General features: G+C 43.1%; 12 protein-coding genes across 12 annotated transcripts; 5 read left to right on the plus strand and 7 right to left on the minus strand.

The window, feature by feature from the left end:
• The first annotated feature begins 144 nt into the window (after window positions 1–144).
• Window positions 145–1,453, plus strand: WALSEDRAFT_58547 (biotin synthase). The gene is made up of 2 exons (XM_006960112.1): window positions 145–787; window positions 835–1,453. Exons 1-2 carry the CDS (start codon window positions 164–166, stop codon window positions 1,369–1,371), a joined length of 1,161 nt encoding a protein of 386 aa, XP_006960174.1. The 5' UTR covers window positions 145–163; the 3' UTR covers window positions 1,372–1,453.
• Window positions 753–3,074, minus strand: WALSEDRAFT_70354 (hypothetical protein; the record flags this gene model as incomplete). Its single annotated transcript, XM_006960113.1, has 10 exons — window positions 753–789; window positions 839–1,574; window positions 1,621–1,730; window positions 1,775–1,891; window positions 1,939–2,243; window positions 2,289–2,395; window positions 2,444–2,799; window positions 2,846–2,913; window positions 2,957–2,983; window positions 3,034–3,074. Coding segments are annotated over 9 exons (1,241 nt in total), but the record flags the coding sequence as incomplete, so codon positions are not given.
• Window positions 3,052–4,837, plus strand: WALSEDRAFT_70355 (hypothetical protein). The gene is made up of 2 exons (XM_006960114.1): window positions 3,052–4,255; window positions 4,305–4,837. Exons 1-2 carry the CDS (start codon window positions 3,094–3,096, stop codon window positions 4,808–4,810), a joined length of 1,668 nt encoding a protein of 555 aa, XP_006960176.1. The 5' UTR covers window positions 3,052–3,093; the 3' UTR covers window positions 4,811–4,837.
• WALSEDRAFT_70356 (hypothetical protein) lies at window positions 4,830–6,459 on the minus strand. The gene is made up of 3 exons (XM_006960115.1): window positions 5,895–6,459; window positions 5,450–5,846; window positions 4,830–5,408 (listed from the first exon to the last, which is right to left on the minus strand). The coding sequence occupies exons 2-3, from the start codon at window positions 5,747–5,749 to the stop codon at window positions 4,857–4,859; spliced, it is 852 nt and encodes a 283-aa protein (XP_006960177.1). The 5' UTR covers window positions 5,750–5,846; window positions 5,895–6,459; the 3' UTR covers window positions 4,830–4,856.
• A 104-nt stretch (window positions 6,460–6,563) lies between these two features.
• WALSEDRAFT_61307 (hypothetical protein) lies at window positions 6,564–8,338 on the minus strand. The gene is made up of 4 exons (XM_006960116.1): window positions 8,238–8,338; window positions 7,467–8,189; window positions 7,114–7,424; window positions 6,564–7,053 (listed from the first exon to the last, which is right to left on the minus strand). The coding sequence occupies exons 1-4, from the start codon at window positions 8,259–8,261 to the stop codon at window positions 6,630–6,632; spliced, it is 1,482 nt and encodes a 493-aa protein (XP_006960178.1). The 5' UTR covers window positions 8,262–8,338; the 3' UTR covers window positions 6,564–6,629.
• Window positions 8,339–8,553: 215 nt separating this feature from the next.
• On the minus strand, window positions 8,554–12,024 carry WALSEDRAFT_61309 (hypothetical protein). Its single transcript, XM_006960117.1, has 5 exons — window positions 11,807–12,024; window positions 10,631–11,764; window positions 10,464–10,584; window positions 8,938–10,416; window positions 8,554–8,889 (listed from the first exon to the last, which is right to left on the minus strand). Exons 2-5 carry the CDS (start codon window positions 11,597–11,599, stop codon window positions 8,627–8,629), a joined length of 2,832 nt encoding a protein of 943 aa, XP_006960179.1. The 5' UTR covers window positions 11,600–11,764; window positions 11,807–12,024; the 3' UTR covers window positions 8,554–8,626.
• Window positions 12,025–12,311: 287 nt separating this feature from the next.
• Window positions 12,312–13,919, minus strand: WALSEDRAFT_30131 (hypothetical protein; the record flags this gene model as incomplete). The annotated part of the gene is made up of 2 exons (XM_006960118.1): window positions 12,312–12,484; window positions 12,527–13,919. The coding sequence occupies 2 exons, from the start codon at window positions 13,917–13,919 to the stop codon at window positions 12,312–12,314; spliced, it is 1,566 nt and encodes a 521-aa protein (XP_006960180.1).
• A 142-nt stretch (window positions 13,920–14,061) lies between these two features.
• WALSEDRAFT_21797 (uracil-DNA glycosylase) lies at window positions 14,062–15,206 on the plus strand (the record flags this gene model as incomplete). The annotated part of the gene is made up of 6 exons (XM_006960119.1): window positions 14,062–14,169; window positions 14,217–14,326; window positions 14,376–14,441; window positions 14,487–14,528; window positions 14,571–14,723; window positions 14,771–15,206. The coding sequence occupies 6 exons, from the start codon at window positions 14,062–14,064 to the stop codon at window positions 15,204–15,206; spliced, it is 915 nt and encodes a 304-aa protein (XP_006960181.1).
• Window positions 15,207–15,223: 17 nt separating this feature from the next.
• WALSEDRAFT_66034 (hypothetical protein) lies at window positions 15,224–15,570 on the minus strand (the record flags this gene model as incomplete). The annotated part of the gene is made up of 2 exons (XM_006960120.1): window positions 15,224–15,468; window positions 15,513–15,570. 2 exons carry the CDS (start codon window positions 15,568–15,570, stop codon window positions 15,224–15,226), a joined length of 303 nt encoding a protein of 100 aa, XP_006960182.1.
• Window positions 15,571–15,619: 49 nt separating this feature from the next.
• WALSEDRAFT_61310 (leucyl-tRNA synthetase) lies at window positions 15,620–22,784 on the plus strand. Its single transcript, XM_006960121.1, has 13 exons — window positions 15,620–15,693; window positions 15,746–17,775; window positions 17,820–19,653; window positions 19,702–19,758; window positions 19,803–19,991; window positions 20,041–20,381; window positions 20,425–21,009; window positions 21,056–21,380; window positions 21,427–22,113; window positions 22,159–22,261; window positions 22,303–22,456; window positions 22,503–22,678; window positions 22,722–22,784. Exons 1-3 carry the CDS (start codon window positions 15,661–15,663, stop codon window positions 19,024–19,026), a joined length of 3,270 nt encoding a protein of 1,089 aa, XP_006960183.1. The 5' UTR covers window positions 15,620–15,660; the 3' UTR covers window positions 19,027–19,653; window positions 19,702–19,758; window positions 19,803–19,991; window positions 20,041–20,381; window positions 20,425–21,009; window positions 21,056–21,380; window positions 21,427–22,113; window positions 22,159–22,261; window positions 22,303–22,456; window positions 22,503–22,678; window positions 22,722–22,784.
• WALSEDRAFT_40883 (Gpi16 subunit, GPI transamidase component) lies at window positions 17,840–20,806 on the minus strand. The gene is made up of 6 exons (XM_006960122.1): window positions 20,654–20,806; window positions 20,425–20,608; window positions 20,041–20,381; window positions 19,803–19,991; window positions 19,702–19,758; window positions 17,840–19,653 (listed from the first exon to the last, which is right to left on the minus strand). The coding sequence occupies exons 1-6, from the start codon at window positions 20,793–20,795 to the stop codon at window positions 19,079–19,081; spliced, it is 1,488 nt and encodes a 495-aa protein (XP_006960184.1). The 5' UTR covers window positions 20,796–20,806; the 3' UTR covers window positions 17,840–19,078.
• Window positions 20,823–22,832, plus strand: WALSEDRAFT_66037 (hypothetical protein; the record flags this gene model as incomplete). Its single annotated transcript, XM_006960123.1, has 7 exons — window positions 20,823–21,009; window positions 21,056–21,380; window positions 21,427–22,113; window positions 22,159–22,261; window positions 22,303–22,456; window positions 22,503–22,678; window positions 22,722–22,832. The coding sequence occupies 7 exons, from the start codon at window positions 20,823–20,825 to the stop codon at window positions 22,830–22,832; spliced, it is 1,743 nt and encodes a 580-aa protein (XP_006960185.1).
• Window positions 22,833–22,926: the final 94 nt, after the last annotated feature.

The following is a 22,926-nucleotide window of genomic DNA, read 5'->3' on the forward strand; positions in this document are numbered from 1 at the left end:
TAGCTATATAATGCTTTTATCGAATGTATGAGAGTTGCTCAGCTGATTTACCGCAAAAGACGCACGTCGCAATTCCCCTTCTACCGGATTTCTTTGATGCGGTAAGTAGCGATGATAGCCCGGAATGACAACTTGAACAGCGACGACGAAGAACAAACTTAAAATGCTCGTAAAGCAACTCCAGAGAGTTCAAATCCCAGCCAGGACATCAGTTAGATCTCTGGCTACACACTTAAATCCCCATCCATTCACCCCCAACGGTCCAGACAACAGCCATAAATCCTACAAAGACGGAGACGTACGTCACGATTGGAACAGGAATGAGATCCAGTCGATATACCAGCAACCACTATTAGAGTTGGTTTACAGAGCAGCAAGTGTACACCGTCAACATCATGAACCAGGTAGAGTTCAACTCTGCACCCTCATGAATATCAAGACAGGCGGTTGTTCAGAGGATTGCAGCTACTGCTCACAGAGTAGCAGATATAGCACCCAGACAGAAGCCGGCAAATTGCTCGCCTTAGATCCTGTCATACAGGAAGCAAAACGCGCGAAAGAGGCTGGCTCAACCCGCTTTTGTATGGGTGCAGCATGGAGGGATGTCGGTGGACGCAAACGTGGTTTCGACAGAATCTTGGCCATGGTTAGAGAGATTAAGGGTATGGGGATGGAAGTCTGTACCACACTTGGTATGCTTTCATCTGAACAAGCAATAGCTTTGAAAGATGCAGGTCTGACCGCCTACAACCACAATTTGGATACCTCAAGGGAATACTATCCAGAGGTAGGGTTTACTTCTTTCTTTGTTTCACTTGCTAAGAAACACTCTAGGTCATCACCACACGCTCATATGAAGATAGATTGAGCACTATTGCAAATGTCAGAGATGCAGGAATCAGTGTCTGTTCAGGTGGTATTCTCGGATTAGGTGAACAACAAGAGGATAGAGTAGGTCTTATCTGGGAACTCTCGAGGTTGCCAGAACATCCAGAATCCTTCCCAGTCAATGCCTTGGTTCCAATCAAGGGTACACCATTGGAGAACAACGTCCCAGTAGCAATCGAAGAAGTCGTTAGAACGATCGCTACCGCAAGAATCGTTATGCCAAAGTCAATCGTTAGAATAGCTGCAGGTAGAAAGATGTTTACCGATGCAGAGCAAGCAATGTGCTTCATGTCAGGTGCCAATGCCATCTTCTCCGGATATATGCTTACAACAGACGGTGTTGAAAAGGACCAAGACGCCGAATTGTTCGAAAAGTGGGGTCTTCAACCAATGAAACCATATGAAAATGTTCAAGAGACATACGAAAACAAAATCCAAGCTGCTCCTTCTCCACTCCAGCAGCAACCACAATCACAAGCATAAGCTTTCTCCATTCGTAACATCATTAAAGTTGATTGTATTACATAACTCTATACGAAAATCTTCGGAATGTATACTTTTTTTTGCAAACACAATCTACTGTTGCGCTTCTTGTGCTGCTTTTTCGTCTTCCTCTTCCATCTCAACCATTTCAATATCAAGTGGATATGTCAGAAGTGCGGCGATTCCGGACAATAAGTCAAGCTCTGTGTGCTCCATTAGTAATGATGACAAGCTGACGGAGATACCCACTATGACCAGATTCGTGCATTGCACTGAAGATAAGTACTTCAGTACCACCCAATTCCCTAACATCCTCGACCATTTTTACAAATCGCTTACGTTCTGCAATATCTTGTGATCTAAATAATTATGAGAAACGAATTGTGTCTAATTGTTTTCGTACCTAAATAGAGAGTCCGAAATAAGCAGCGTACCAACAGCACCTCTATCTATAGCTTTCTGTACGTGATCGGGACCATACCAAGCACGATTCTCATCAGTAACGAGCATCTTATTAAACCTTGGGCAAAGTTAGAGGGACATTTACATGAGAAGGGTACGACTCACTTATCGAGCATCATACCTTCTCTTGCAAACTTCGTGTCTTTTAGTTGTGCAGCGACTTCCGGACTTTTGAGGGCTTCATTGAGAGCGTGTACATTCGCAGAACCAGTGTTGACTTTGAGGAACTTCGGCCGAAGCGCCAGTATAGTTTTATCACCATTATGTTGAGCATTCTCGAGCATTGTTTTGAGGAAGGAGTCTCGAGGGAATGATGAGCCTGCGAAGAGTATGACTCGAAGATTAGTGCTCAGTGGTAATATATGTTTGACGAATGCAGCTGTTAATTGATCGTGAAATTTCTCAGTCGCCTAAATCCAGGATGAGAATAAATCAAAAATGACGTCATAACGTACTTTCTCATGAGCTGACGACATACCCTTGCGTTTGCGAGGAATCTGAGCATCAATCCTCTGTTTAACGACGGTCATGTGATTTGTGAGGAGACAAATAGCGGCGTTTCCTTGAGAAGTTTGTTAGGAAATAATAATCTAGAAAACTGAGTAAGCACCTTCACCGATAAGGATAGCAGCGACTTCAGCACCTGCACCTTCAGCGCTAGCTTCCTCTACACGCTGTATATTGATGGTATCCCAGCCGCCAGGACCTTTACCGAGCTTGAAATCCCTCAAGGATTCCAAGTCGAGAGTGTGGAATGCGCCAAGTTTTACATGAGGATTCTCACTAGTAACTCTACCTGAAATCTGGAGCTGTGCATTCTGTGGTGGCTGATTGGATGTACCTGGAGCAGCTTCTGTGGTGGAGGTGGCAGAAGGGCTAAAGAAAGTCTTCTCCACTCGTATAGTGAGAGTTAACCTAACCCTCTGTGAGTCTGTAGAGCCGGTAGAAGAGGTGTTAACGACCCGACTGTGTCTCGAATGAGAAGGAGTATTTCTATGATAAGAAGACAAACCGGATAGCAGGAGCTCTAATCTCATCGCCTGGGCCTATCAAATTGTAACAATGCCAGAGATCTTCATCCTGGGTTATATTAAAAGCCTGTCTAGATAGTGGCTATACTGACCTCTTGTGGTAGAAGGGTGACCCATCCCTAATGAGTTCGTCAGTATAGAGTGCGGAGGCTACAAACGATAGACTAACAGATCTATCCCTTTCAATGTATTTTTTCAACAACTTCATCGTTTCTATTCAACATCCACAATGTCGGCAAGGGAAGAACTGAAAAAGAAGAGAGAATTGGAGGAAGCCCGTAAAGCGGGTACAGCGCCTGCAGAGTTAGACGCTGATGGTAAACCAATCAACCCCCATATCCCACAGTACATCTCACAGGCACCTTGGTACATGGACACAGGCAAACCGGGATTAGGCCATCAGCGTCTGAATAGAGAGTACGACAGCTCAGCTGAGAAGCTCAACAACTGGTATGATCGCTCGATAAAGGGTCATAAAGCACAGAAGTTTAGGAAAGGTGCTTGCGATAATTGTGGCGCAATGGGACACTCAAAGAAAGATTGTGTAGAGAGACCTCGGAAGAGAGGCGCGAACAAAACTAATCGCGTTACTCAATATGATGATGTCGTACAACAAACAGCAACCGACTTCGACGCTAAGAGAGACCGCTGGAATGGTTACGATCCAGCATCACACAAGAGAGTCGTAGAGGAATACGCAGCCGTCGAACAAGAGCGTAGGCGGATACAGGAGGAGGAACTTGATAAGCAAAACAGTCTATCAGCAGCTAAAAAGGTCGTCGACGCAACTAAACAAAAAATCAAGGATGAGTTCGGTAGCTCAGATGAGGATGAGGATGACGAGGACAAGTATGCAGATAACGCGGACGCTGTTGGCCAAAATGTCGACTCTAACAACAGGATAACAGTCAGGAACCTCCGTATTAGAGAGGATACAGCAAAGTACCTCATGAACCTCGATATAGAATCTGCACATTACGATCCAAAGACAAGATCCATGAGGGAAGCACCTCACTCGAACGTCAGACCGGAAGACAGCACATTCGCAGGCGAGAACTTCCTTCGTAATAGTGGTGATGCTGCTGGCATACAGAATACCCAATTATTCGCTTGGCAATCTGCTAACAGAGGTCACGACATGCATGTACAAGCCAATCCAACAGCTACTGAAATGGCTCATGGTGCATTCAAGGTCAAGAAGGAAGAAATAAAGGATTCACACAAGGCTAACATGCTTGGTCGATATGGTGGTGAAGAGTACATCACTCCTTCACACATTCCAAAGGAAATCCGTCTAGGACAGACTGAAGAATATGTCGAATACTCCAGATCTGGTCAGCTCATCAAAGGAAAAGAGAGAGCAATTGCAAAGTCCAAATATGCGGAAGATGGTAAGTGATTAACTTTAAACATATTATATATACTTACGCACTGCTTAAGTTTACCCTGGAAATCACCAATCTGTCTTCGGTTCTTGGTTCAGCATGGAGACGAAATCATGGGGTTACAATTGTTGCCATTCGACGATATACACCTCCTATTGTCAAGGTGAAGCAGGTAAAGAAGCTTCCAAATCTACATTCTCTAGACATGAAATCGAAGAGGCATCCAAACCACAGAAATCTCTCACAGAGCAACACAAGGAGAAAATCGCCGCCGGTACTGCTGACCTTAAAGCAAGAGCCGAGAGAGAGGGTAACAAATATGGTTTCTCTAAAGATCCTCAAGCTTTGGGTGAGCTTGACAAGGACAAACTTAAGGCTGCACTTGATAGAGAACGGAGGAGAAAAACGAACGACCTCAGCCGAGCCGAGTTGGAAGAAGAAGCTACCAAGATTGATACTGGTAAAGTCACAGCTGAGGATATAGAAGCCCGCAGACTTGTGAAACTTGATGACGATGATCCTCTCAAGGGCGCAAACTCTGAGGGTCTGCTACCATTGTAAAATGCTAATTTATGTATTTAATATAACAAGAAGGCATCTAGAATATTTACTCTTGATGATTGATAATATTCATGGCGAGAATATTCAACACGGTGAGTACAGTATTGGATGTCATTATTCCAAATTCGAAATCGAGCGGTTTGTGTAGCTGTGTTTCACCGTTGCGAAAATAAGAATATGCCTCAAAAAATTCATATCTCGGTATACGACCGAATATACTCAATCTCTTGAGATTGGGAAAATGTAGGTACTGACAGACGACGAACAGCTCACCAGCCCACCCAAGTAGCAGTTCTCTTTGGATGCGTCTTGTTGTTTTGTACCTCTTTGGTTGGACATCTAGGTAAATTACTGCAGCATTGGGAACTTTTTCACGCAGGAGACTGCCGACATATGTGTATCGCGTACACTTGAGGAAGCGAATTGCAACATTGGTGACACTCTTCAATTGTGGAAATTTGTGCAGATCACATTCATCTTTCAGTGTCATCTTTATAGTGTCAAGTTTTGGGAGTAAGCGAGACATGTGGGCAATATATCCCACACTCCACAGCGCTGCTTTACTCTTACCGCTATAGCTCAAATCTAGTGTGAGAATCTACCGATAGTTAGATGCCACTTCGGAAAATAAACACTCACTCTAACGTGTTCAGATTTAGAATTATCCTCTAGAAATTTATCAAAATATAGAAAGAAGCGATCAACAGAACGTCTTGTCTGTCGCTTCCCAAATATTGTCCATACCGGTCTGGGACCTGAGAGAGTACGGAAACGGTGCTTGTGTCCCAACAACAATAGGTTCCGCATACAGCAAGCCAATGTTGGCTCATAATCAATAATATCCTGTAATATTTCGATTGGTAATCTCTCCAAATAACATTCTTGCGAATTTGACCACATGATGTCAGCGATAAAGACATAAAACACGGCTGACGACATTCAAAAAAGCCATAGCACATGGAAAACTTTCGTAAAATGTCAGCCTGCGAGTATGTGATACTTTGGTTTTGTCTCAAAGTTGGTGGACTCTCTTGGACTACGCCAGCCGTCAGTTGGTTTGTCGATCATCACCTTCACATCATACAATGCTATCAAAGGAACCAGAACGAGTGTAATGACTGGAATTAACTTATACAACGTGCAGAGGCAGATAGGGGTAATCAATTTAGAGCCTCTGTTATCTGTGGTCGTATTACAAGAAATATATCGTTCACTAAGCAACACACCTTTTCCTTGTTACAAGGATAAGAAGCACTAGCGTAGAATCATCACCTCCAGTTAAGTTGACATTGATTAAAGGTGAAAACCCCTTTTATACGGTGGTTTTTTGTTTAGGCACAGGAACATAGTGGTACTCTTTGTAGACGTCCCAAGTGTAACGAAATTGGAAAACAAATAGTATCTGTCTGAAACTGTTCAATAGCTGTTTTCAATTCCTTTCTTACCTATCTGAAAATACACATAATTGAATTATCGACTCAATGAATTACAGCAAATCCTTCCTTTGGGTTACTCACAAGCAAAAAGCTCAGTGATTGGTTTATATATCACAGTAACTCAGGAGCGAGTGGCTGTCTCACAACAGAACTACATGCTTACAGAACGGTTTTTCTCCAGAAAACGCAAAAATCTCTCCGATGAACGCTTACAAACCACCATAAAACAGCAAAGAAATATAGCCTTAGATGTCATCTGTGTAGAGTATATGCATTAATTTGTTTCACCATTGCAACATTTTCATTATAGAAAAAGCGAATAATGTATAAATATATAGGTATTTTAAAAACAATTAATAACTAGCCATTGAATAAATCGTAAATTATTGGTAATTTGATGGTGGTGCAGGTGGGAAACCAGCTTGTCCTTGTGGTTGGTAACCAGGTGAACTTTGCTGGGAACCATAACTCATTGGAGTTGATGGTTGGTCGTCCAAAATTTGTAAAGGAATTACACCAGTTTTACCACTAGCTAAAGCTTTAACTTCAGCCCAACCATCTGAGAACCTTCTAAGAACTTGTACATCTTCTCCTTTATGAATTGCGAGCTCATCCGTTGCGGTTGGCTTGAATGAAACGCGAGCTCTAACAGCACCAGGTGGACGAATGTGCAATGGAGGTACGTTTGATCCTCTATTCATTGAGTATTGTCTAGTTGGTGGATCCCTGAATGGATCACGAGTCTGATGCTCTGGTTTTGGAGGCGACGTTGGTATCTTGTTCAAAGAGTACACGCTTGGCGGTGGGCTTGGGAGTGGGATTAGTTCAGGATCTGGAACAGCCAATGCTGGCAAGTGAGGTACCGACGGTGGTGAACTCATAGGTGGCCTTTGCGGCTGTGGTGGTGGACCTTGCGATTGCATTGACATTGATCTGTTCATCATACCACTGTATGGATGTTGGCCATATGGTGGAACAGGGGATGGTTGACGTCTCTGTCCGTTGAGGTTGTTGAAGCTGTGTGTGGACATATTTTGGTGGTATGCACTCAAGTAGTCGCTGTGACTAGCCGATGAGTTAGGATGCATGAGTGGCTGACCACCTGAGTAGTTTGAATAGACGCTGCCCCTGTTGTCCACGGAATGGCCCTGGAAACCTGGTGGAGGAAGTGGCGATTTCTGTTTGAAATTAGTAAGACATTAAACATCAATAACACTCACCTCATCCAAAGTTTCCTGACTTTTGATGTTAGAGTTGTAAGCAATCTTCGTTGGGTTTTCCTTCTTAGCAGCTGCTCTCTTTTTCACAACACGCTTTCCAACCCAGATCATGAAGAGGATGAACAACAATCCGAGGATAATAGGCAAAGCAATCTTAAGACCCTTATTGTCGTCCTCATCTTTTTCCTCCTTAGATGCAGACATTGATGGTGTTGCAGTTGGTGATTCTGATTGGGATGATGATGACAAAGAATGCTCGATTGAGTTGTTGACTGACTTGGTAGCATCAAGGTCTTCCTCTGTGTTATCCTCGTCTGGTATCTTAATCTCGTCATCTGGCAAATCTGCCTTTTCGTCGGCAGGTGGATCATCATCTGGGAGATCTTCATCATCGGCGACCGGCTCCTTTGTTGTAGTATCAGCAGTGTCTGCTGTTGGGGCTTTAGCTGAAGTTGCAGCTGATCCTGCACTGTCTGCTGTTTCACCAGCAGTTGAACCCTTGGCTGAACCTGCTGTGCCTGATGTGGTTGACCCAGTTGTTCCACCTGCAGCAGAACCAGCGCTATTGGCAGCCCCGTTTGATGCACCAGATGTACCACCAGCTGCACCAACACCATGATATGATCCATCATTGTATGAACCGCTACTAGCTCCACCTGCTGCCGTACCTGCACCACCTGCAGTTCCAGCGGTACCAGCGGTTGATCCAACTGTACCGGCAACCTTAAAGAAGATATTAGCCACGTAATATTATCGACAGCATATACCCACTTGTTTCTTGATTAATCTTGACATTACTTTATATTACCTATAAACAAAGTCGTGGTCTTACTATCTTACTTAATTGAACGAGTGACTATCCAACTTTTTTTGATAAACCTCACTGAATGGCAGTCTAAAAAGAAAGTTTAATTAAAGATTCAAAGGAGTGTGAAGATGAAGTTAGTATTTGAAGATGATCTGAATGGATCTTTAAAGACGCACTTAAATAAACGCGCGCTAAATCTGAAGTTATGAATAAAGCCTACATTTGAATAAAAGCTCGTACTAATTACCAAATTTAGTTCAATACCTTCCTTAGAAGTGTATTGGTATGTTAAGATTTTCAGGCTAACGAATTATTTGGAATGTAAAAATTCTTTATGTGAAGTTGATAAAGATTAATTCTTTGGTGGTAGTACATCAACAGCATTTGTTGCATTAGTCATTTCGTCAAGTTTTGCTTGTCTGCGTTTCGCAACCCATTCATCAATTTCTGCTTTGAGTTCGGTATGCGGTACGACTTGATCTATAGTGAGAGGTGATCTGTTGAAAGGATCTGTGTTATCCGATAAGAGGTGACTCTTAATTGTCGATCTATCCAATACTGCTTTAGATCCTGGTAAGATAACAGGATCGCGCATGAGTGTTGCCATGATCATATCTAAATCAATAGTCAGAAATAAATACTTTAGTGTCCATATCAACTCACCTTGGTACTCTTCTGGAATATCGGCTTCATCCTCTTCCATCATTTCAGCTCTAACTTGTTCGACTTGGTTAACAAATCGAGCCAACAGATCAACCTCTTGATCAGTCTTGATAGCCTTACGTCTGAGAATACCAGCGGCACGTTCGAAGAGAGTTTTTGAGTAACTTCTACCGTCTTTGGCAACACCTTCAATAAATTCTCGACAGTCGAGAAGATTCATGAAGATGTCAATAATGTCAGTGAGCAATTGTCTTGGTCTCCATCCATACTTTTCAGGATTAGTTACTTTCAGTTCTTGACAACGTGGACCAGCGAGTGCGTCAAGATTGTAACACAACATAGCAGCTAATCTGTCAACAATTTCTGGAGCCATGAATGCAGCTTTGGCTTCCGCCGTGAATGCCTTCAACAACCTGACTGATTCACCACCTAATGCAGTATAACTGCCTGCAGCTCGACCTGATTCTTCGAACGATTGTTGTACCTCCTCCCTCTCATTATCAGGTCTATTGGAGAAACCAGGTGAATTCAACTCCTCCTCATATTGTCTGATTGATGCTAATTTACCTAAGGCTTCATCTAGCAAGTAGGTAGAATCGTTCATAACCAAGTTCGTAAATCTGACGAATTTGTCGCTATTCATCGTGTCTTCTTTAAGTTTATCACGATGAGTTGGGTTATTCCATACTACCTTGAGTAATCGCGCTATGTTATAACGTACGTTGAGTCTATCGTAAAATTGACTAGATACACCCGTACGTTCTACATCAATATAGAATGACATCAAAGATGGCATCAAATGCTCAAGTGAGAGTTTATGGTAGTTTATACTATCACTCAATACACCAGATCTTGAATAACCAAAGGGATGTGTACCATTCCACATAATTTCCACAATCTTGTTACGACTGTATGGGTTACCAATATATTTTGGACTGCAGATGAAGGTGACGAGGAAGTTCATGAGCTCCTCCTTGCCTGAACTTTCCAGTTGATGTGGCTGATATCTAGTCAGCTGGATGAAGAAGTCGACAGTCGATTCTAAAATATATTCAGGCATCATCTTGAATTCAACTGGCATTTCATCAGGCAGTGGCAAGGTTACCAATTTTTGTGGATGCTGGTGAGAAGGATCGACGAATCTGACAATCCAGGTTGTGACGAAGGTGTAGAAACCTAAGATTCTAGTCATAGATGCCGGATCATCGAGTTGTATCCAAGAGGATGCAACAGCTGCTTTGCGTTCTTTGAGTAATATTTCCTGTTTCTCGAGTTGCTTCTCAGCGAACATCCTTCCTGGAGTACCCGGAGCGAAGCGAGGGTCATTTAGAAGTTGGTTTCTTTGAGCATTCAATTGAGGCTCGATCATATCAATGTGTTTCTTTAGACTTCCAGACTGGCGCTGAGCGGAGTGGTACCCTAAATAGTGGAATGCAAGCGATAAGTAGAATACTTCGCTGATGAAATTGACCGGATGGTCTAGCAAACAATTGAGCTTTCATTCCAGTATAAAACATAAAACTCACCTTTGTTCGAATTTTCATTGTAGAAGGTGTCAGACTCGGTCTTGTCAGCTTTGATTTTGGTTTCTTCTGAGATGTCAAGACGCTTAGAGTGACAGAAGTACTTTGGGTCAATTTTGTCAATCTATTGAGGTCGTTAATGGACTATTTCAGTAAGTAGAAAACCTCACCTTAGAGAATGTAGCATCCATGAAAGGATCAGCGAATCTTGACAAGATAACTTGACAATTGAACATGAAGCCATCACCAGACACACGCTTTGGGTCAACGCGCATGGCACCACGGTGGCCGTTAAGATTTGCAGCAATAGCGAAGAAATCCAAAACCCTCTCCCTAGACTGTGGGGATGTTCTTACTAAGACATTGAAAATACCAAATAAGCTTGCTTGAAGTGAGTCAAGAGTTGCTCTTAATGTATTCTGAGTAATTGGTGACTGTTCTTCACGATCAAGTGAGGCATCTGAAAAGTAAAGTTTAGCAATATTAGGAGCTGAGCTTGAGAATGTCGATAAACCTATGAGTGGACCTAATAATGAATCATTTTCGATAGATTTCGCGGTCGCTGGAGTCGGTATGAACGAAGGAAGGGTGGTGAATATGCCAGCTATTGGCTTAAACTGCAAGAGCGTTTCTAGGGCAGTAATGATAGATCTCCACTGCATACCAGTCAAATCGAGTCCTTTCGCTTGCCCAGCTGTGAGTTCGATGATAGGGGTTATGACATCTTCCAAACCATCGCCATCGAAACGCTTGACGATATCTGCGAGTAAATCACTAACAGGAACATTTTGAAGTTCTGGTGAGATGTCTCTAGTCGATTTTTTATCGCCATATGGATCAGCGCTTGCCTCGTCTGGGATGAGGATCTGGAGGAACTCGATTGCACCACTCGGTTTATCTGAGGTCTGAACAAACATTGTTGGGTCCTGTAGCGTTAAGCCGATGTAAGAGAGTAGCAACTCCTTTAATTTGTTAATAACTGACATTCCTCTCTGTTTGTCCGCTGGTGAGTAGTCAATCTTGTTCAATTGGACTGCTTGTCCACGCGCTCTCCTCCATGCACCAACAAGGTACTCAAACGTTGTCTGATTGGCCGGTAAGCTTGCGATAACCGTGAGCATTTCGCCATCATCCATCATCGCATTAGGATCGAGGTTCAGGCGGGCTATCAAAGCTTGATCGATGAGATCTGGCGTGAGTTTCTTTGTCTGTAATGCTTTATGCGTTGGTTGCTCCTCCTCTAGCTCATTTAGTAGAGGCTTCAAATAGCTGACAGTCCAGGATGTCGCGTCTGCAGTGTTTAACTGTACGCGTTAGTAAATCGATTGTCTCAAGATAAGACCCACATCTATCGTAACTTTCAATGTACTTTCTATCGCTCTAGACTCCCATTCCGTTATGTCGAATTGAGCTGGTTGGGAAGATAACTTGGGTGAGCTTGTCGATGGCTGTGGCTGTGGCTGTGGTTTTTGCTGCGCTGATATCCTCGCAGGCGCCGGCACTGGCTGGGGTTTCCTCTCTGTTGTTTTTGGAATTTCACGCTCTTCTGGCTGGGGTGCTGGTGAACCTGCAGGGGTTCCGAGTCTTTCTAATCTCCTCTGACGAATCTAATAGATTGTTAGTATTTTGTTAGTTAATAATTTATACAGACTCTGTCTGCGTCTGAAATATTCTCAGACATGACGGACTTGGTGAAGATAGTGAGATAAACGAATTAGCGGAATGTACAATTAAATGTGTTTTACAAGTGCATAAATGCAATAAGCTGTCGTGAGAAAGGCAAATGGTAATAAACTGAAAATAAACAAATCCTGCCTTTGAAATCATTAGCTTTTTATTTATATCTACGGTTTATATTACCCACCATAGTCTTAAAAGCGACCTCCGCTTCTGCAGCTGGCGTTCCTTTCTTGCCAGCAACGCGTCAGTCGCCAGCAACGCGTCAGTCGACACCAACCCATCGTTCGAGCTCACAACGATTGGCGCTGGTCGCTTGACGTGGTAGAGTATTACAAAGAATACAGCTAAGCACGTCAGTAGGTTCTACAGCTTGCCTATACACTTACAAGGCAGTAGGTATCCCAAAGCTATACATAACAATCTAGCGAAATTGACGTAAGTTTCGTATGTCGCGTAACTACCAATACTGGCAGAAAATATCGAAATCAACCAAATACTGCCAGTTGCAACCAACTGTGTGCGCCTATTAGGTTCTTCTTGTTCAGTTTCGATATGCAAAAGCCTGAGTATGGCTTCCCTTAACGTGAACACCGCGAACGGAATTGTACCCAAGAGCCCAAAAGCAGCTACAACCCTGGCAGCATCAACACCTCCATCGTTATTGGGAGAAGGCAAGGCATCAAAAAGGTTAAGTGGGGTCATCTCGCCGAAAGCAACATATGGAACTACTGCGAATGGTAGTGCCAATATGAATATAATGGTATAGGCCAACAAAACCGTTATATTGAATGTCTGTTGTGACGATTTGCGCATTGTGCGATGATGTGGGAAAGTGAGGTGCTGACTAGCAAATGAGAACGCAATCGTTGAAACACCGCTCCAAATACCCTGTTGTTCAGCGTGTTTCTTGAGAGTACCCCAGTTTAAGTCCTGCACTAGTAGCTTCTTGTACATGTTCAGATCGAGTATCTTGAGTTCAGCATAAGTCATGCTTCTACTAGCAATCAAACCGAGAAGAACGGGATAGGTGAGTGCGATGATGACTGACATTCGCGATATAGTACGGTGTGAAAGTGAGCGTACAAATGTGAAAGGTGCCGCAATTATAGCTGGTACGAGGACCAAGAAGAATGAGGACTGGAGGAAAGCACTATCAAACCAAGCCTTTGCCAGTGGGTGTAAGAGTATTTTGATGTACTTCAAGTAAGACACTATCAAGCTAAAACCGGTTCCTGCGACGATAGATCTTACAACGAACTTAGTGATGCCCTTGCCCCTGGTACCTAGCTTAAGTGCACCACCACCAACATCTTCGATCTTGCGCACGCCAAGGTATCTCCCTGTGTTGACGAGTACGATGTGTGATCCAGCGGCGAGGAGAGTGATGATTGCTATGAGGACGATTCCGAGTGGTAAACCTGTTTGTGAGAGTGCACTGGGGAGAGTAAGGAATCCAATACCTAATGTTGAGTTGAGGATATTTAGACTAGCGTAGGCTATAGAGAGTGTCCCCTGCCTGAGTGAATTGTCTCTGCGTCGTTTGTAGCTCTTCCTGAAGCTAAAATCAACGGGAGAAGCAAGGGTTTGGTTGGTCTCGACATCATCCTCAATTTCTTCATCCTCGTCTTGGTAGCTGACTAGTGTGAGCCTCTGCTGTGGATTATAGTCGTCCTGATGTTCTAAGTGAGCCTCTTCGTCTGTGAATTCAGAATCTGGTGGCGATGAGTTTATCGTGTGTGCTGACGTTTCTGGGTCGTTGTTGTCTAATCTTCCATCCATAATCGTCGTCGCAGCGAAAGAACATCTTACACTCAAACGACGAATGTCAAAGAAAAATCAAGCCAGCATTTCGCAATTCTTTAAGAAGAACAGCGAGAATATACCCCCTATGGATCAGTCAAAGAAGAGAAAGCTCCCCACAATGGAGAATAGCAAGTCGGACGATCTTCTAGCTTTAGAATACAACTGTCTAGGTCCTGGTTGGTATTATGCACTTCAAAAAGAACTAAAAAGTCCTTCATTCAAAAAGGTTTGTTCAATTCAACCGCTTTGACGCGCTTTCTTACGCGTATACAGCTCAAAGAGTTTCTCAGAGAAGAGGAAAAGAAGTACACAATTTATCCACCAAAAGAGCAGATATACAGCTGGTCACGCTCTCCTATCGATGATATCCGATGCTGTATTATGTGCGTATCGGTCATTAAAGTAGCAGGCATCAGCTTATCAGAAGAACAGTGGACAGGATCCGTACCACGGTGAAGGACAAGCACATGGATTGGCATTCTCAGTCAAACATGGCGTGTGAGCTGCCCCTTCTGAAAATTTTCGCGTCTCACCATCTAATAGACGAGTACCACCTTCGTTGTTAAACATCTACAAAGAACTAAAGTAAGAATGGTACTTTCTACAGTGAAAATTAACACTCCATAGAATCGAATATCCAGACTTCCAGATTCCAAAACATGGCAACTTGGAAAGGCTTTGCTTGGAGAATGGTATATTACTGCTCAACAGCACCCTCACTGTCCGAAAAGACACTGCAGGATCACACGGTAACAAAGGTTGGGAGCAATTTACTACGAGGTAGGCTTATGTGCGTATGATAATCTCAGGCTCATCTAGTCACATAGGGTACTCCAGGTTCTAGCAGAGAGACACGCAGAGAAAGGCATTGTGTTCTTCTGTTGGGGTAACTGGGCAAAGAAGATGCTTGACGGCGCCAAAATCGATAAAAAGAAACATCTAATTTTGTCGTCTACGCACCCATCACCATTGTCAGCCTCCAGAGGATTCTTTAACACTGGCCATTTCAAAAAGGCAGATGCCTGGGTCAAGGAGAGATATGGCAAGGGTATAGACTGGATGGTGCAATCAGCTGATCGCGTTGACAAACCAAAACTTGAGGAGAAGGAGGCAGAGAACATCGATAAGCCATCAAAGAAGACTAAAGTAGACGAGAAGGTCGAAGAAACCGTAAGAGAAGATAAAGAGGATGAGAAATCGGATGCTGTTATCGAGAAAGACGCGATTGAGGAGAAGGATGTACAAAGTATGAAATCGAATTAATGATACAAAGTTATAAATTACTCCCAAACAGTTTTGCTATTGTCTCTCTTCTTTTTACGATTTTCTGAGTCAGTTTTCTTGTTTCTGAGTTTATCAGCGTGTTCAGCGGCTCTTTCAGCTGCTTTTGAAGTACGACTCCGCTGCTTCGTGGACTTCTTTCTACCAGCAGCTTTTTGGTTGGCAGACGTGCTATTCCTAGCTTTTACTGAGGCAACTTTCTGCTCTAATTCCTGTCTCTTATCGACACCATCGTCGATTTCACCTTGCGAGAATGTTAGCTGAGAAATAATACTAATATACACTCACCAATCTTAACAGTATCCTCTACTTTCTCCTTCCTCTCTAATTTTCCTAATTTTGGCATTCTAAGGAAACGAGAAGACGTCGGCTTCAAGTTGAACTACGAAGGAATAAAAATAAAATTCTTAGATTTCTAGTAAACAGATTACGTAGAATGACTACACAAGGTCCAATTCAGTTGGAGAAGGTTTGTAGATAGTTCTATCGCTCTTCTCATCCCGTCTAACAGCAGTCGACAGACAGACAAAAGAGACTATCTCAAAGATATCGAGAAATCCATTCAATCACAATGGAAAGATAACAAAACTTTCGAAATTGACCCTCCAAACGAACTCATGGAGTTGTCAACCGAGGAATTGCACAAAAAGTACCCAAAGTACCTCTCTACATTCCCTTACCCATACATGAACGGTAGTCTTCACTTAGGACACGCTTTCTCCATCTCAAAGGTTGAATTCGCCACTGGTTGGGAGAGAATGAAGGGAAAGAAGGCTCTTTTCCCATTAGGCTATCACTGCACTGGTATGCCAATCAAGGCTGCTGCTGACAAGCTCGTTCGTGAAATGGAACTCTTCGGTAAAGATTTATCTGGTTACGAGCAACAATCAGAAGAAAAACCAGCCGAGACATCCACTCCTGCTGCTAACCAAGCTGAGGAAAGGAAAGACAAGGCTCAGAAGGGTAAGATTGCCGCCAAGAATACCGGCCTCCAATACCAGTTCCAAATCATGGAATCTATCGGTGTCCCAAGATCTGAGATCCATAAGTTTGCAGAACCAGAATACTGGCTTGAGTACTTCCCACCAATCGCGCAAGCAGACTGTACCGCTCTTGGCACTCGTATTGACTGGAGACGTTCTTTCATCACCACCGACATCAACCCATACTACGATGCTTTCGTTAGATGGCAAATGAACAAGCTCAAGTTCCTCAACAAGGTCAAGTTCGGTAAGAGACACACCATCTATTCTATCAAAGATGGCCAACCATGTATGGACCACGATAGATCATCTGGTGAAGGTGTCGGTCCTCAAGAGTACACCGGTATCAAAATGCAAGTCCTTGACTGGTCAGACAAGATCTCCCCAGAAGTTAAATCCACTCTTGCCAATAAGAAGGTCTTCTTTGTCGCTGCTACCCTCCGTCCTGAGACTATGTACGGTCAAACCAACTGCTACGTCGGTCCAAAGATTGAATATGGTGTCTTCGCAGTCAACGATGACGAAGTCTTCGTCTGTACTGAGAGAGCTATCCGTAACATGGCCTACCAAGGTGTAACAGCCTACGAAGGCGAAGTCCGTAGACTTGCTACTATCAAGGGTAGCGACATCGTCGGTACATCACTTAAGGCACCACTTGCAATCCTTGAATGCATTCGTATCCTTCCAATGGACAGTGTCTTGCCAACCAAGGGTACTGGTGTTGTCACCTCCGTTCCATCAGATTCACCAGACGATTATGCCAACTACATGGAACTCAGAAAGAAGGCTGAATTTTACGGTATCGATCCAGCATGGGTATCACACGATATCATCCCAGTTCTTAAGACACCAAGCTTCGGTGATCTTACCGCAAAGACTCTCTGTGAGAAGTTCAAGGTACAATCACCAAAGGATGCTAAGAACCTCGCGGAAGCTAAGGAGTTAGCTTACAAGGAAGGTTTCTACAGTGGTGTGATGGTTATTGGTGAATATGCTGGCCAACCTGTCCAAGAAGTCAAGAACAAGGTTAGAGATGCAATGATCAAGAGCAACGAAGCCATCGCTTACTCTGAACCAGAAGGTATGGTCATGAGTAGAAGTGGTGATGAATGTATCGTCGCGCTCTGTGACCAATGGTACTTAGACTACAGCGAAGAAGCATGGAAGGCTCAAGCATTTGAGTTACTCAAAAGAATGAACACTTACTTCCCAGAAACTAGACAAGGTTTCGAATACTCACTCGGATGGTTGAACCAATGGGCTTGTGCTAGATCATTCGGTTTGGGTAGCAAATTACCATGGGACAAACAATACCTCGTCGAATCACTTACTGATTCTACAATCTACATGGCGTACTACACTATTGCTCACCTCCTTCAAGGTGATGTCAAGGGTACCAGGCCTGGACAAATGGGCATCAAGCCTGAAGAACTCACTGATGAAGTTTTCGAATACATCTTTGGTGGTGGTCCACTCCCTGAGACTTCAATTAAGGAGGAAGACCTCAAGAGAATCCAAAAAGAATTCAGCTACTTCTACCCAATGGATCTTCGTTCATCTGGTAAAGAGTACGTTAAAGCTTTTTATGAAGACTCCTGCTGACAGTCCACAGCTTGATCAACAACCACCTTTCATTCTCTATATACAACCACTCATGTCTCTTCCCAGAAGACCAATGGCCAAGATCTATGAGAGCAAACGGTCACTTAATGTTGAACGGTCAAAAGATGTCCAAGTCAACTGGTAACACACTCACTCTTAGAGACGCTGTCGAGAAGTTCGGTGCTGACGCAACAAGACTCACTTTAGCAGATGCAGGTGACGGTATCGAAGATGCAAACTTCGAAGAAAAGACAGCCAACGCTGCTATTCTCCGTTTACACACATTGACGGAATGGTGCAAGGAAGTCGTCGAGAACAAGGGATCATTTAGAACTGGTCCTGCCGATACCTTCCACGATAAGGCATTCCGCAATGAAATGCATCACTGTATTCGTGAAGCATACAAGAGTTACGAAGGTACATTCTACAAAGAGGCACTTAAGTTGGCTCTTTATGAATTCCAATCTGCAAGAGATTGGTACCGTGAAGTAACTATCGTTGAGGGCATGCATGCAGATCTCATCCTCGATTGGATCAAATTGCAAGCACTCATTATGACACCACTCATTCCTCACTTCTCTGAACATGTCTGGCAAAACATTCTCAAGTTGCCTGGTAGCGTACAACACGAGCGTTATCCAGAAGTCCCAGAAGTTGACCAAACACTTTACGACAGTCTCACCTACGTAAGAGCATCTGTCAAGACAATGAGAGATGCTGAACTCGCATTGGCAAAACGTAAGAAGGGCAAGGCAAATGAAGCATTCGACGTTAAGGCTAAGAAGGCATTGAAGGTATTCACAGCAAAGTCCTACCCAGCTTGGCAAGAGCAGTGTGTAAACTTCGCCACCGAATGCTGGACTGAATCCGATAAGACTTTCGATGACGGAAAGTTGAAGAACATTCTCATAGAAAAGGGTTTGATTAAGGATAAGAGAATTATGCCATTTATTCAATCACTCAAGAGACGCGCTATGCAATTTGGTGGTGAAACTGCCTTCAATAGAACTTTACCATTCAATGAGCGTGAGATTCTCCTCAACTGCGCTGCATACTTCCGTAAGACACTCAACCTTGAGCAATTTGAGGTCGTTGAAGTCGAGGGCCAGAACAGCTCTGCAAGTGACGAATACAAGGATCTTCCTGATCACGTCAAGAAACTTATAGACAACGCCGAACCAAATTCACCTGGTTTCCAATTCTACAACGTCAACTAAAAAGTCTCTTTCTATTTCATACATTTTTTGTTTCGATTAAAAATACTATCATTTAGTCTGTTTTTGCCTTCTCCTTTCTGGGGATTAACTGGAATTCTTTGACTAGAATGTTGTAAACACTTCCGAAGAAGAGAGCTATCACTGTGCTGGTAATAATGATAACGTTGTATGGCATTGAGAAATCAGGTGTAGCGAGATCAATTAATAAGGGTGTTGTGTATTGAAATCTCGTTTCATCATCTCGATTGAATAATAAAACTCCAGGAGGAATATCAACACCGCGGTGAATATCAGGTGCGTAATCTGCATATTGGAGAAACTGGCGTTGGTATAAACACTCTATTGTAAGTTGAGAGTGTGCAGGTATCGTCGCATTCACTTGGAGTTTATATGGGTCCTTTTTGGCTTCGCCAAGCGAATGTTTGTAGCTTGTATCATTCAAACCACCATTTATTGTGAAGGTGTGCAGCCAGGGTTCTATTTGCCAGGGTATTGAGTGGAAGTAGCTAACTTGTCTATCGTTATCCTCTGTGTTCTCCACCACCGTTCTCACCAACATTGTTTCTTCAATTGGACCGGCGATCTGATCTCTTCTGATCAGTAAAGGTGGATTTGTTATAGATTTTGCTGTATGTAGAATAAGACTAAAAATATTATGTCTACTAAGCGACGTACGATAGGTAAATATTTCTTGAAAGGGATAAACCACTGACAAAGCGAGTGGTTTGACAGCTATGCCAAATTTAGAAACAGATTTATTCGAGCATCGCACATACACTGCATTATGTCCAGATCAACAATTCCATCTTTAACTTCACCATCGTGGTCTTCTGGAAGAACCACCCAGAGGTCTTCATCGTGTCCTTGCTGAGGTGTTGGAGGCAGATTGAAATAAACCTTACTGCTATCCGCTAACGGACAAGGGCTGTTGACAGACCTATCTAACATCCCCTTCGTAGAGTATTCTAGATATCTCAATGTGAGTAAAAAGGAAGTATAAAAATCGCGACATACGTCTCTGTTGATTCACTCTAGTTGGATTCATAACAGCCTCGATCATTATTTCGACCCTTGCTCCGTTGTCAGTCCGATACAAAGACAATCCCAAACTATGGTAATCTGCATCGAATAATTTATGAGGATTAAGCAGTTGTCCCAATCCTGCCGAGCTCTTGCATGGTAATAAAGCAATAAAGGGAGTAAGATTCTCCGTGCATGGCAGTTGTGACGCAATCTGTGCATGCGTCCATGTCTTACCCTTCAATTCGACTTGGTGGGCATTATCAGAAGTGCTAAATGATGCGCAAAACATTCCTGAAAGCGTATGCACCAATCTATTCCATTTTGTTGGGGTACTTGAGAGAAATGAGCTTTATGACGTTGATAACACGTACGTACCTGTCAGAATTGTGTGACACCCACAACTCTATACCTGAACTGCCTAGTTGTGGGAAGTGTGGGTAGTGCCACTTGCTATAATCCCAAATGCCCGCTGAAAGACTCAAATGAAGTTCGTCGATATCGATTTCAGGCGATCTGAGAAGATTGACGAGTGGGAGAGGGAATAAATTTGTATGTGGCGCTAGAAGTTATCCTAAGAAATGCCCAAAAATGAAAATTCACTCACAGATTTCGCTATCGGTTATCGTGAAGTTGAACCCAACGTCGACTCTGCCATCCTGAAGTGGGTTTGTAGTGAGGTACTCATTAAAGCTATCTGTAGAAGCCACATATCCAAATATAAAGGACAAAAAGAGCCAGCTTATCATCCAGATTGCGCTATAACTTGGTTGACGATGAACAACGAAGACAACCTAAATGATGAACAAATTCTAGCTCAGATTGCTAAACTACAGTCAAAACTGGCTAACAAAAAGAATCCTGAGGAGGATTCCAGCAGATCGAACGTACTCGTACCGGATTCACCACCAAAGAAGACAAAAAAGGAGAATTTAGATCAGCCTCCCAATCAAAACACCTCTGGTAAATTTAAATCACCCTTTTTACATCCTTTGACAAGTCTTTTTAGTTACGACAAAGAGAACTCAGGCAAAATCAAAGGCACCAGTAGCAAAAGCGGTACCAGAAAAACCATCTAGTCTTCTCAGTAACCTTAGTAAACTCAACAAATCGCGTCAAAGTGGAAAACACCATGATGAGGATGTCGACTATAGCGCTAACAAAAGTAGTTCTTTCAAAAACAGAATGAAACAGGTAGAGAATACCGAAGACGGTGCTATTAGACGTGATGAAGATCTACAGATAGTGGAACAACTCCAGTTTGGTCCAAAAGAAGTTAACAAATCGGACAATGAGCTGAAGGAATTTGAGCCAAACTCAAACTCGCGTCTAAGGTGAGATCAATGATTCTAGGTAAACACACATCCTAACACCTCGTAGTGAACGATACATGTCGCATTCTCAATTTACAGCAGCACTTACCGGAAGTTACATTATATCACCCTCGACACTCTACTCTGTCGCTCAACTGAGTCACGGGGGAACTAGCTTCCATATACCCGTACATGAAGACTGGGTTACTATTGGTGTAGTTGGCACAAGCAGTGGTGTCCAGCAAACCAAGAGAAGTCAAGAGGCAAGCGTCGAGGAGAAAACACATCATAAAAACAAACACAACAGTGAACAACAAGTCAAAAAGTTCTGTTCATTTAGTGTTATCGATATGGCCAACTCACAGAAAGGCAACTCTTATGTAAAGCTCGTACTCTTTTCAGCAGACAGCAGCGAGAAGGACCACGACGGAGAGATGCTCTATAAGGGTGGTAGTGGTGGTGCTTACGAGAAGTTCTGGAAGTTGAGACAGGGTACTGTCATCGCGCTTCTCAATCCTGACATCCTAAAACCGCAACAAGCGCGTAAAACTAACATTCTTGGGTTGACTGTAGTGAATGCTGATTCTATCATTGTGATAGGACATAGCAAAGATTATGGGCTATGTGAGGCTCTCGTGAAGACCGGAGAAAGGTGTAAAAGTTGGATAGACAAGAGGAGAGGCAAAGTCTGCGATTTCCATTTGCAAGCTGGGATAGAGAGGGCGCGAAACAGTAGACCTGAATTTTCGTCCAGGTGAGTTATTCCTTCTAACTGTAGTGTAGATCTAACAGCCCGTAGTACCGGTGGTATGGGCAGTTCAGCTAAGCAAGACAAATTCCGTTCAAAAATGCCTACACGAGGATTCCAAGAAGCAGATAGAAAGTTTGCTGGATTTAAAGATGTGAGTCTAGATAATCATTATCCTCTAATTGACATAGACAGCCGTACGATACTAACTACACACCTACTTACACATTTAGTGGTGTTTCTACAAGCAATGCTGAACAGAATTCGTCAGGTGTTTATGGACGGGAGAAGGAAGAAAGACTAAAGAGAAAGCGACAACGTGAGGAGAACGAGAATATGATCAAAGACTGTGAGTCTTACTTTTCAATGCGATCACACGACTAAGAAAACATAAGTATCGAAGCCAAAAAGATCAAGAGCTACAAGCAATCTCAGTAGATCGAGCCAAGAAGAAGAGTCTAACGAAACACGTAGAACAGTCTTCCATTCGCATCATGTACGCAAAATTGGCTTTAATCCGGCTGGGATTTCTCATCGTGATATCAAAGACCCCAATAGTGATACCAAAAAAGTGAGTGGATGCTTCATATCTTACTATAACTCATAAATACCAGGATCAACTTATGAACTCATTGAGACTCAAGACAACACCATCGACACAGCCAAAATCAGAGGAGAAGAAAGAAGAGCAGAAATTGGTCGTACTTGATAGCGATAGTGATTGATTTTGTATTTTAATTGCATTTGTGATTCCAAAAACTTCTTGAATTTGTTACATCACCTCATGCTTAGTGATATCGTAGAGAAGGATGTCAATAG

Source organism: Wallemia mellicola (genome assembly GCF_000263375.1).
Source record: "Wallemia mellicola CBS 633.66 unplaced genomic scaffold WALSEscaffold_23, whole genome shotgun sequence".
NCBI lineage: Eukaryota > Fungi > Basidiomycota > Wallemiomycetes > Wallemiales > Wallemiaceae > Wallemia > Wallemia mellicola.